General features: G+C 46.3%; 1 protein-coding gene across 1 annotated transcript in view; it reads right to left on the reverse strand.

The window, feature by feature from the left end:
* Positions 1-13,008, reverse strand: part of SLCO5A1 (solute carrier organic anion transporter family member 5A1) — a 136,370-nt gene that overhangs the window by 122,958 nt on the left and 404 nt on the right. Inside the window, exon 2 of the mRNA XM_029923235.1 lies at positions 10,254-11,656. Within this exon, the coding sequence (XP_029779095.1) occupies positions 10,254-11,169 (916 nt within the window). The 5' untranslated portion in view covers positions 11,170-11,656. The remainder of the gene's footprint in view (positions 1-10,253; positions 11,657-13,008) is intronic.

Here is a 13,008-nt window from a genome sequence, read left to right on the forward strand (position 1 = left end):
GCTCTGTGCTGACAGCTAGCTCAGAGCCTGGAGCCTGCTTCAGATTCTGTGTCTCCTTCTCTCTCTCCCTCCCCCATTCATGCTCTGTCTCTCTCAAAAAGATGAAAAATTTTAAACAACAACAACAACAACAAAAGTGGCAGCCCTGAGAACTGTGAATGGTTGGAGGAGGAGGACCAGGCAGCTATGAAATCCCTCTCTCTTTTTCTCTAGAACAGGGGGATGGAAAACATAAGGTAAAAGCACTATCTCCTTCAGGAGCAGCCAGCACAGCACAACACATGGACACGGACCCGTATTCTCCAATTTCAAATATCCCAGTCTCTTCCTCCAAAAAGACACAACAGAACAATCCAAATGCCCATGTATGTCTCTTCACCTTTTCTCACTGAAAACCTCCTCCCTAAAATGCCTACTTTAAAATACATTTTTGCCTTCATTTTTCTTTTACAAAATCCCTATTTCTTTAAATTATGCCCATAAGGAATGACTTGAAATTCACACACACTTGAAAAAATGTCTCATAGTTGAAGCACAGACACCTCAACCAACATGTGCTAGAATGTTGCAAAGGCTGGGAAGAAAAAAGTCTACCACGCAAGGACTTGAAATTCCCAGAGTTTCCATTTACGTAGTAGATTTTTTTTAAATACAGATTGGTTTATTATAATCTATAAATCAGCTCAGACTCCAAACAAATTGGCTGTATGACTTGGGGAAATCCTTTAGTTTTTCTTACCTTAATAACTATTTTCAAGTGTACAGTTCATACTATTAAGTACGTTGTTGTGCAACAGATCTTCAGAAATTTTCATCATGCAAAACTAAAAGTCTATACCCATTTAACACCAACTCCCCAATCCCCCTTCCCCCCACCCTCTGGCAACCACAATTCTACTTTCTGTTTCTATGAATTTGACTATTTTAGATGCCTTGTATAAGTGTAATCAAACAGTACTGTCTTTTTTTGATGATCCCATTTCACTTAGCACAGTGTCTTCAAGATTCATCCATGGTGGGGCACCTGAGTGGCTCAGTCAGTTAAGTGCTGACTTGGGCTCAGGTCATAATCTCATGGTTCATGAGTTCAAGCCACACATGGGGCTCTCTGATGTCAGCACAAGGCCCGCTTGGGCTGCTGTCTCCCTCTCTCTCTGCCCCATTCTCTTTCTCTCTCTCTCCCAAAAGAAATAAATAAACATTAAAAAAAGAGAGATTCATCCATGTTGTAGATGAATGTATCAGGATTTCCCTTCCTTTCAAAGCCAAATAATATCCCATTATATGCATATACCAGTTTGTTTATCCATTCATATGTTGATAGGCACTTGGATTGTTTCCTCTTCTTGCTATTGTGAATGATGCTATCAACAGGAGTGTTCAGACTCTTCTCTGAGACCCTCCATCCAACTCTTTTGACCTTATATACCCAGACATGGAACTGCTGGGTCATATGGGTCACACGCATTCTCTCTCTCAGAATAAGTCTTTAAAACTGTAAAAAACTAAATAAACAAGATGATCTCGGGACACATATTGACTTGACAATTACTAAAGGGAGAGAATTCAGTCAGTCCAGGTCATGGCCTTTTCTGTCTGATCACCTTTTGCAAAGGAAAAACTTCTGATCTTCGTTCTTTAAAACCACTTCTGGGGTGCCTGGGGGGCTCAGTTGGTTAAGTGTCCGACTCAGGTGGGCTCAGGTGATGATCTCATGGTTCGTGGGCTCGAGATCCGCATTCGGTTCTGTGCTGACAGCTCAGAGCCTGGAGCCTGCTTCAGATTCTGTGTCTCCCTCTCTCTGCCCCTCCCTTGTTCGTACTCTGTCTCTTTCTGTCTCAAAAATAAAATAAAATATTAAAAAATAAAATAAAACCATTTCCAATATACTCAGATGTCACATTTATCTATTATCAAACTCCCAATTCACTATTAAATGTTCTAGATTGTGTAGAAAGAAAAAAGCAGAGTTAAGTACATGGCTTTGTTTGCTTTTCCCCACCAGAGGACCTCATAAGGTGAGCTCACCTAGGGTTGCTCAACACACAGTCGTACCTCTGACAGGCAGAGTTCTGCCAACAGAGAGAAACCTGTCAGCACGGAGCACGGAGCCTTGGGGGGCAGGGGGTAAACAAAGGGACGCTCCCTTTAGTTAATGTCAAATGAACAGCATTTGTTTAAGGCCCCTTTCTTACTGAACTCAGCAGTGATCATGATGTCGCATGACTGTGGAATTCAAAACAGGAGCCACAGCTTATGAAATACCCAAAACTGACATCTTGCTGTCACAAACAAGTAAGAGACGGAAGGTTCTTCCTGATGACGTAGAACTTCAGTTGGCAGCTGGTTTTGATAACAGTGCTCCACCCCGCAAGTCCAGACAGCAACTTCCTGCAGGTAAAGTGAACCAAAAATCTGTGGAACCCCTGCTGCTCCAGACAGGGTCCTCAGACCAGCAGCACTGACCTCACCTGCCAGTCTATTAGAAATGCAGAATCCTAGGCCTCATTTGCAGACTTACAGAAGCAGAATCTGCATTTTTGAAAAGACACCCTGGTGATTCACACAAGGGCTGTTTCAGACTGCACACCTAACAGAATTCATAGCCCTGGGAGGGGAGAGATGGAATAAATCATGCTTGAAACCCATAACATAAATACTATGAAAAAGGCTGTTCTTTCTGCAGGTGGGCTGAATAAGTCAAGGTGCACTCAACTGTCTTTTCCATAGCAAACCCTCTTACTCATCAGTTAGAATCTGAAGTGTTTCTCAACACCTTAGACTGACTAGTTTGTCTTAGAGGCCAGGAGTGACCGGCACGCAGCTGATATAAACTCAGCCACTGCTGAGGGCAGAGAAGACAAACCCGTTCTGACACAGATTAACTGCCCCAGGTACACGTGAAACTCACGGACGTCTCAAAAAGACGCTGCCGCAGGGCACAGACGCCGTGTCGCTGCATCCATCCCGGTTATTTCTCTAGGTGCCCTGGGTCATTTCCTCAAATCCCTCCATCATCATTCTCCCTCAGACCAGTGCAGATTATCTTTTTATGTATTCATGATTTATACAGAGTCTACTTCCCAAAAGGATTTTATGGGGCTTACAAAGATAAACACATTGGAAACAAGACAAGCAAAATTAAAGCCGAATAAAAAATAAGTTAGAATTAGAAGAGAATATATATTGCACATGATCTTTCCGTAGTTGGCTGCACCCCTGCCCCCCCCCCCCCCCCCCCCCGTGCCCCAGCACCGCCTCTCCCCAGGAAAGCAGCAGGAGATTAATGTGATTGATGAATCTTAAAATAAACCAGGATGCTCAGCTCAACTCCTCCTTTTTGCCTCTTGGGAGTGAGTAGGCACACAGGGGGTAAAAATTCTGCCCTGCTCCCTCCTGGCATAATTCTTCCCTATGCTGCCCCCAGCCAGGGCCCACCCCACATGGGGAGACCCAGGGCTGCTACACGGTTAAGATTCAGCATTGCCTATGGACGGATGAGGAAGTCTGCTAAATATTGGCATAATTGCAAAGTCCATTTGCACAAAGATATGAGCTACATTCTTCTCTCTCATTTCTATCCATTTAAAAAAGTGGTATTTTGGTCTTTGACTTATTTCTCAACTACCTCAGAGGTCACATGGGGGAAAAGGTGCTATTTATTGGGTCCTTTCAAAATCCCCACCAAAAGGTCAGGAAAACTAATGCTATAAAGCCACTTATGGTAGGTTATTAATACTGGCCAGTAAAAAAAAAAAAAAAAAAGTCCTAAATTTTCTGGCTACTGAGACAAAAAGAAAACCACAGCTGGTGTGGAAGACTTCTAGAACTAGAAGTCACTCAGTATCTGCTCCACCTTCATTTTATTTGCCTTCCTCTCCCATACAGACTGGAAAACCTAAGACTCGCCTTCCCCAAAATCATGGCAGCTGGCAGAGGCCAGGGGACTGTGACTGGCCAACAAGACAGGCTTGAGAGTAAACAGGTACTTCTTCCCCGACTTTCTCCTTGTGAGCAACAGGCACGCAATGCCTCAGGTGTGGCAGCCGTCACCAGGAGCCGGGAGGCAAGGGAGGAAGCGCCATCGTTGCTCAAGGTAAATAAACCCCAAACTTGCCAAAGCCACACATACACTTGGTTATCCAGTTTTGGGAACACTGAACTGAAAGATATGTCTATGTATAGTTCATTGTTTTTATCACTATAAATAAAATCTTTTATATAGAGACACGGATTGTTCTTTTTTTTTTAATGTTTTATTTATTTTGAGAGAAAGAGAGAGACAAAGAGAGCACACAGAGGAAGGGCAGGGAGAGAGAGAGAGAGAAGGAAAGAGAATCCCAAGCAGGCTCTGCACTGTCAGCACAGAGTGCAATGCAGGGCTTGATCTCGCAAAACATGAGATCATGACCTGAGCTGAAACCAAGAATAGAATGCTTAACCGACTGAGCCACCCAGGCTCCCAGAAAAGTATAGAAACATTTCTATACAATGTTTCTAAGAAGTAACTTCTCTTTTCCAATTATAAAAAAAAGATGAGGCATTCTCATACTTGGAAAGAGCACTGTATCTCAGAAAAAGCACAAATATATATATGAAATATATATATATATATATACACACACACAGACATATACACACACATATATACATACACATATATAATGTTTATATTACTATAAAACCTTGATGAAGTAGAACTCAACTGATTTCAATCTCACTGTCCTTTTAAAAGACTAAAGAAATGTGAAAAAAGGAAAAAAAAGGTGAAGCCACCACCTATTTATTTTAAGATAATATTACTTCTGAGGGGCTCGATTGGTTAAGCATCCAACTCTTGATTCTGGCTCAGGTCATGATACCAGGGCCATGGGACTGAGCCCCATGTTGGGCTCTGTGCTGAGCAGGAAGGCAGCTTGAGGTTCTCTCTTTCTCAACTTCTGCTCCCTCCCCACCCTGCGTGGGTGCCCGGACATGTGCCTGCACTCTCTCTGTTCCTCTGCCTCATAATAAATACATTAATAATAATACTAATCATATTACTTCTGAGTTTGTCCTCGGACCAGCTCTGTCCACCAAATGTCCCGCCAGTCCACGTGGGCAATGAAGACCCACGGTAGTAACACCAGGACACCACAGAGCACCCCCTAGCTTCTGTCATGTTACATGAGGCACAAATGGCCACTGCATAGACGTTCACACACTAAAGAAAGATGCGCATCGAAGGCTGACGTGCAGGAAGCTCTGGTCATAAAACGTTGGGTTCGCAGAAAACCTCCCTCCACTCGGAGTGAACCGCTGATCAAGTGTACAATGTTTCCAAGAAGTGATTCCCTGCACAATGTCTTAATTTCCTACACACTGTTTCTTTCCTTTTTCCTAACTATAAAAAGATCTGGTTAAGGGTTTTCATACTCGGAAAGCGTAAAATCTCTCTCACTCCTCACTCGGCCCACTCTGGTGGAGTTTGAATTCCACTTCAGCAGAGCGGAGTGCTGCCTCTTACAGTTGGCAGAATGCTTACACACATGTAATCCCATTTGGTCCTCAAAATATTACAGTGAGGGAAACAAATGTACTAATCCCCATGCGGAAACAGAGGCTGGGAGACGTGAAGGGCTTTGTCTAAAGTCTCACCACCAGTCACTGGTCGAGCCAGACTAAAATACAGACCTTCTGGCTCCCCATCTAGTGCGCTTTCTGAGGTGCTCTGCCAATCCCGCCCCCTCTCTGTGGTGTGAAGTCAGGGCTCACACACCAAGGACGTGGAATGCTGCACCCATACTGCTTGGCCAAAAACCAGCACATGCCTATTATTACCTATCCTGAATATCCCCCAATCAGAGTTGTGGCTTTCGATTCTAGAAATGCATCCTCTTTTCCCTTTTCCTACCCTCTTAGCCATTCTTTCTCATTTCACTCTTAGTTCACTGATTTCAGGGCTCCTGGGTGCCTCAGTCGGTTAAGCGTTCGGCTTCAGCTCAGGTCATGATCTCACAGTTTGTGGGTTCGAGCCCTGCATCAGGCTCTGTGCTGACAGCTAGCTCAGAGCCTGGAGCCTGGTTCTGATTCTGTATCTCCCTCTCTCTCTGAGCCTCCCCTGATCGTGCTGTCTCTGTCTGTCTCTCAAAAATAAATTACAAAAACATTAAAAAAAAATTGGTTCACTGATTTCTTGCCCCCTAGGACCACATTTTCTCTCTTCTTGAGATACAATTTCAAATTGTGGTCAAGTTACGAACCTTGCTTCTTAATAGCCACAAACCTTTCTCCCTGCTCCAGATCAACACGAAACCTCTCCCCTTGGAGAAGGAGTTGGGGCATTTAGTGGGTATAAAGGCTGCAGTATCTCATCTACGACCACAGCTCTTCTACAGGGAAAAGTGCTAGAATGCTAACATCAAACATCCAAAAGATTAACACATACATTTACATTCCATTTGAGTAGTTTTAATGTTAATTCAATATCTGTTCATGTCTGCAATTACCAACTTGCTATTTGCTTCTATTTTTTTCTTCTCTGGTTATGATGAGAAGTTAGAATGATGGACAGAAAGATTAAGAAAGGAGCGGATAGTGGAAAAGGTAATATTTTTGTGGAAAATAACAAAGATATTGAAACTGTTATTTATTAGAAAAAAATCCCATATCATAATAGGTTAACACCTCTCATGTCTGGGAATATAGTAGTCTCTCTTATTTGAATTTATACTGAGGTTACCTATAAAACCTGCTTTACACGGTTTAGGAAGGCTCTTGTCCTGATCAGAACTGGAGGCCACTTCTGCTTCCCGCTGCACCATTTTCAGAGCTTCGCTGACCACGGCACATCCTTTGGTTGCAGTTGGCTCTTAGAGCCTCTTGCCAGAAAACGTGCAGTGAAGCAGGGAGCTCAAGGGATCTCTGGTCAGAGGGGGTGGGTTGGAAGCCCTTGAGCAAGTCATTCAAACTCTCAGTGTCCCCATCCCTGAAAGAGGGAAGGTAATCCTATCTCATGAGGTCATTGAGAACATCAAATAAAACAATACCTGTAAGGGGCGCCTGGGTGGCTCAGTCGGTTAGCATCCAGCTTCAGCTCAGATCATGATCTCAGTTTGTGAGTTTGAGCCCCGTGTCAGGATCTGTGCTCAGAGCCTGGAGCCTGCTTCAGATTCTGTGTCTCCCCCTCTCTCTCCCCTCCCCAGCTCATGCTTTGTCTCTTTCTGTCTCTCAATAATATAAGATCCCTGGCCCTCAAGCCTGCTTCAGATTCTGTGTCTCCCTCTCTCTCCCCTCCCCAGCTTATGCTTTGTCTCTCTCTGTCTCTCAATAATATAAGATCCCTGGCCCTCAAACCACTGTAGCTTTTACTGAGATCCACTTAATACAAGCAGAATTCCCCAGAGTTTCCCAGAAAATATGTCCTATCAGTTTTTTTCAATAGAAAGGAGGAGGAGGAAGGGGAGGGGAGAGAAGAGGAATAGAAGGAGGAATAAGCAAATACCATCCCCCTCCCCTTGAGCGTGTCACTTCACACCCCTACTTCAAATTGGCAGTACTCCTTTCTTACCCTGGAAGCTCTTCCAGGGCCGGGACTATGTCTCATTTTTGGCTTTCCCCACAGCAGCACAGTGTCCAGCACTTGCTGTCTTTCTTCTCAGTGGGTAACCACGCCCAGAAAACAGATCTCAGGACTCTTACCTGTGGATGTTCTCCCTTGGTGTAGGGCTCTGTCTGTTTGTTTTAATTTTTTTTTGTTTTTTTGGTTTTTTTATTTATTTCTGAGAACAGAGAGAGAGAGAGCATGAGCAGGGGAGGGTCAAAGTGAGAGGGGGACACAGAATCTGAAACAGGCTCCAGGCTCTGAGCTAGCGGTCAGCACAGAGCCAGACGCGGCGCTCAAACCCACAAAGCGTGAAATCGTGACCTGAGCTGAAGCCGGACGCTTAACCGACTGAGCCACACAGGTGCCCCTCTGCTGTGTTTTTCATGAAACAAGTTGGTGTGAACAATAACCAAGAAGAGGGGTGGAAGGGAGTTCTAAGGAAATGGAGGCAAAGATCAGCAAAATAAGAATAACAGTTGGGATATTTACAGAGTCCGGTTATCATTCTAAGGATTACTTATTATTTTCCAAGGGAGAAATGCATGTTTACAACAGAAAGACCTAGCAATCACCCACTCAACCAAGTGATTAAACTTAACATCACTAATGAATGACCAGATACATGTAACGTAAAACACATTACCTTGAAGTAGTCTGACCCAAAGTGCTGTGTCTGAACCTATTCAAATCTTCAGACTAAACTTCCAGCATACGAGAAACATAGAGTGTGGATGACAAGGAAAGTAACACCACAAAGAAATAATCAGATAAATCCAGAATGTAGAACATTCTGCAAATCAACTAGCCTCGTCCCTTCAAAAAATCTATATGATGAAAAAAAAAAAGTTGAGGCACTGTTCTAGATTATAAAACCACTAAAGAGGTTAGTGGCCAAATGCAATCTATGAGAATCTTGATTGGTTTCAGGTTTGGGAAATACATAGTTACCAAAAACATTGAAGAAATTTTAATATGGACTGGATATTTGATGACATGCGGGAACAACTATGAACTCAGTAGGTTAAAGTTCCTGCACATATGTAAAAGAACACACACTGAAACTTAGTGATGTCTGTAATTACTTTGAAAGGGCTTAGCCCTCCCCCACCCCAAAAAAATATATTACATAATACATACACACACAGGTTGATAAAACAAATCTGACAAAATGAACGATTATTGAGTCTAGATGGTGGAAATACTATTATCCATTATACTGTTTCAACTATTCTGTATGTTTGAAGGTTTGTCATAATAAATGTTAGAAAATAAGGAGGCAAAGTAACAAGCAACCTAGTCCTCCCTGCTCTGAATGAAAAATTTCTTTCTCTTGCACTCAATTATATAAATAAATTATAAAACTCTCGTCCTGATGCGTTTGGAACAGTCACTGGGGGCTACACACCGCTGAGCCACCCTCTACAACAATACCTGGCAATAGTGGTTGTGTTGAGAACCGATCACAGCCCTCTAATGGGGTATCATTCTCACTGTCCTGTGAAACCTTGTTACTCCCACACCAAAGATCCTACCAGCACATGGCTAATAAAAATGGTAAATGTAGCTGGTATTTGCTTATTTACTGTATTTTTTTTAATAAAATACAATCCTTTATCTTCTTTTAGTTCCATGGACCACAGTAAAGAAATAGAAAAACAAAGATCTCATCTAAATTATCTTATCTCATCTAAATTCATCCTTTTCAAGGGTTTAAATCCATCCCTTAAAAGTTCAATTTTGAAGGGGCAGCTGGGAGAGGGAGGTGCTGACAACCACACAGATTACTAGGAAGTACAATTCCCACCTGCTGCAATGGCTGCCTGGCCTCTTATGAGCAACCTTTACTTAACCCAAGTACCCCCATCACAGGAGCTGGTTCATGCAGGTCAAATCATCACATTCAAGAGCCACTTGCTCCCAAGTTCATGTACTTAAGGCTCTTCAACCAGTAATAAAAATAGCATTGGACGAACTATACAACTTGTGATCTTACTTCTGCATAAAGATAATTTAGTCATTTGGTATCCCTAAGGTTTGGTTTTGTTTTGTTTTTAAAGAGTGATGCAGGTGATATATGATGTGCGGAGGTAGTAAAGCATCCTTTACATCGTCTGGGTGCTCTGTTAGCTTTGCTGTGGAGGACAAGAGCAAGCAGCAGCAGGGCATGAAGGCAGTAAATAATCCAAAACTTCACTCCACACGCCAGATACTTCGATTCCTTCCTGAACTTTCTAGAAGAACAGCCATTAGAAGATAAACTTGATAAATTCAGGATTTTCCAAAGGTAGACAGCAAGAGAAAGAAGCACAACCCCAAAGTTAAAAGTTTGTATTACTTGGGGAAAGAGTGTGGAGCTCTGACGGTTAGCTCAAGGACTTCTCTACTATTTGATTCTCTTCCAAACTAAAACACATCATGCTAAGGCTAACACATAAAAACATAAACTAAACTGAAGCTTAATGCTTAAAATTAAAATATACATGTAATATATAATGATATTATATATACAGTATATATGTGTATAGTGAGATATATATGAAAGTTTATATACATATATATGACACATAGGAGCTATATATATATGTCCAATATATATTGGGAAATGTGAAAAAGTGTTTCCTTTTGTTTGTTGAGTTCAAGCTTATCTGAGAAGACAGGAAAGTCTTACCTAGGTACAAAGATGCGTTTTCTTTCTTGACATTGTCATCTAAGTAGGTTGGTCCCAAGGTATAAATAGGTGTGGAACCCATTCCGATGAGAATCTGTGCGCAAATGAATAAAGCCACGTAGACCCAATGATTATTTCCTCCTGAGTCCTTCAGGCAGGCAGGAGGCTCCGACGTGGCCGTGGAGTTGCCACTCTGACACAGGCCATCATTGGAGGCCGAGGCATTCAACTCTTGGATCTGGTAAGGAGGCGAGATGAAGTGAGGTAAAGCAAAGAGGGCAGCCCCGATGGCAATGAAAAGTCCACCGACGGCCAGCCACAGGGGCCTCCGACCCCGGCCGCCGAAGTAGCTGACGAACACCACCACCACCAGGCTCCCAATGTCAAAGCAGCTGACCAGTAGCCCCGACTCAGAACTCTTCAGACTGTAGCGCCTTTCGATGGTGGTGATGACACTGCTCAGGTAGCCGGAGACCATTAACGCCTGGATGAAGGTCAGGAAGCACATGCAAACCAGGAAGCAACGGGAATCAGTGAGGACCACATAGAGGCACCTTCTCCCCTGGAGCGTGGCCAACGTGGAGGACACCGACACAGCTTTGCTGACTTCCACCCTATGGTTACATTCCATGAGCCCTGCCATCTCTGCCAAAGTGGACGGAGCAGAAGGACTGGGGGCCAGCCCACTTGGGCCCTGTTTCGACTCCTGATGGCCCAAAGAATCTGTACAGCCAGAAGCTGGCTTTGCGCCTGTACTCACAGGACTGAGGTCTGGCCGGCAGGAGGCGCTGTTCAGGACCGGTAAACTCTTGGACCTAAAGGTCTCTGGTTCGCACTTCTCTTGGACAGCTCCTGCTGTGGCTGGTGCTTCCAGCTGTCCTCCTGACTGGGGCTGCAGTCCAGTGCCTTCGTCCATGGCTCTTTGAATTCAGATTCGATCGCGGATCGCACTCAGGGACTCCGGCGCTTTTCATCCACCGGCACCAGGGGCCGAAGTCTGGCCCGCTCAGTCGTGCCTACCAGGGACCGGGGCTGGGGATGCAGAGCCGCGCAGAAGGGCATCCTCACCAGCAGGGAGGCACCCAGGGCATCCTGACCGCAGATGCGGCCCCGAGACTCTGCAACCGCGTGCCCCGGGGGGCAAGGGTCCCCGCGGTCCTACGTTGAGCCCTGTTTTGGGTCCACCTCGGGGCGATAGCTTGCGGCAGGAGCCTTGCGCGTCCCGGGCGCATCCCCTCCGCCGGCCGCCGCTCGGCCCGCCGCCTGGAGCGAGTACGCCCCGTGCCCAGCGTGGGGGCGCTTAGCGCTGTTGCCCGCGCCGCATACCGCCCGGCTGCCTGGGCCAGAGGCGCTCCGTCCTCGCCGCCTCCGCTTGCGACACCCTCGGGCGCAAAGATGCCAACCTGCAAAGCAGAGAGAGGGCGGTCAGCGAAGGGCGGCTGCGGCTGGGACTGGCGTCCCGGCGCCCCAGCGCCCCAGCGCCCCGGGGGCCAGCGCTGGGTGACGCGGACGGTCCCAAATGGGACCGATGGACGAGGAGGAGCGAAGCCCTGGAGGAGGCGGCGGTGCGGGCTGCAGCCTCCAGTGCCGGAACAATAAGCAGCAGGCGGTCGGCAGAGACCCTCCCTCATTGTCTGCCGCGGACTTGCCTCCGCCCCGCCCCTTTTGCCTTAAACAGAGCATCTGCTTTTATATGTTAATAATTATCAACCTGGCAGCCCTGACTCAGAGGCAGTGTCTTTTATTCGAGTGAACTAATTGCAACCTTTTGGTACTCCTACTCCATTACTCAAAATAGAAAATGCCCAAAAGAACAAAGGAAAGTTTTTTGGTGTGTATGTGTGTGTGCGTTTCCTTACAAACACAGTACATTCCCAGGACCGATTTTAAAAAGGAAAAGCAGAGGAAAGCTGCGTGTGTAGATATGTGTGTACACACTTGTGTGCAGGCACGTGTGAGCGACTGGATGCGAATCCGTCTGCTCCATCATTTAGAGACTCCTATGCAAAGCCCTTAACAGCCGCAAAAAGGTCAACGCGCTAGCCTCTTTACTCCCGACACTAAAAATAACCCCCCAGACCGAAAGAACTATTCAATTTCAAATACCGGGGGCATTTGAGGCTGCGGCCCACACGAAGTCCCAGCGCGCAGTGTCACGCGAAACCGAAAATCGCTTTGCTTTGCGGAGGGTGGGGAAGCAACAACCGAACAAAGAGATGCCGGCACGCTGTCGCCGAGCTCGCCGGGAGCCCACCGAGCAGCCTCGGCACCAGGAGGCCGCCGGAGAGGTATGCTGTTTACAGGGAGCGCACCCTACGCTCGTGGGCCCGGGGTGCGTGCGCGAGCGCGCACGCACACACACACACACACACACACACACACACAGACACACACAGGCGTGTATGTCAGAACCCCGAGCGCGATCCCGCATCTAGCTTCAATTCAGCGAGAGCAGAAAGAAAACAGGTGTGTCCCGGGGTAAGCCCCCGCCCCTCATCTCGGGGACTCCCACTTCGGTGCTGCGGCCGGGGGGTGAGGTGCACCAGGTGGGAGAGGAGAGCCGGACTCCGCCGCGTGGGGTTTCATTTCGCGTTTTTGTGATGCTGCTTAGAGAAGAAAGGAGGACGGGGAGGGGAGAGAGGCAGCGGGGCTGGGCGGCCAGGGGCGGCTGCTCCGGCGGCTCCCTCGGCTCTGCCGGGCCAGACGCGCTCCCGCCTTCCCCGCCGGCCCGCCGCTCCGAGCCCGGGCTTCCCCG

Source organism: Suricata suricatta, chromosome 15 (assembly GCF_006229205.1).
Source record: "Suricata suricatta isolate VVHF042 chromosome 15, meerkat_22Aug2017_6uvM2_HiC, whole genome shotgun sequence".
Taxonomy (NCBI): Eukaryota; Metazoa; Chordata; class Mammalia; order Carnivora; family Herpestidae; genus Suricata; species Suricata suricatta.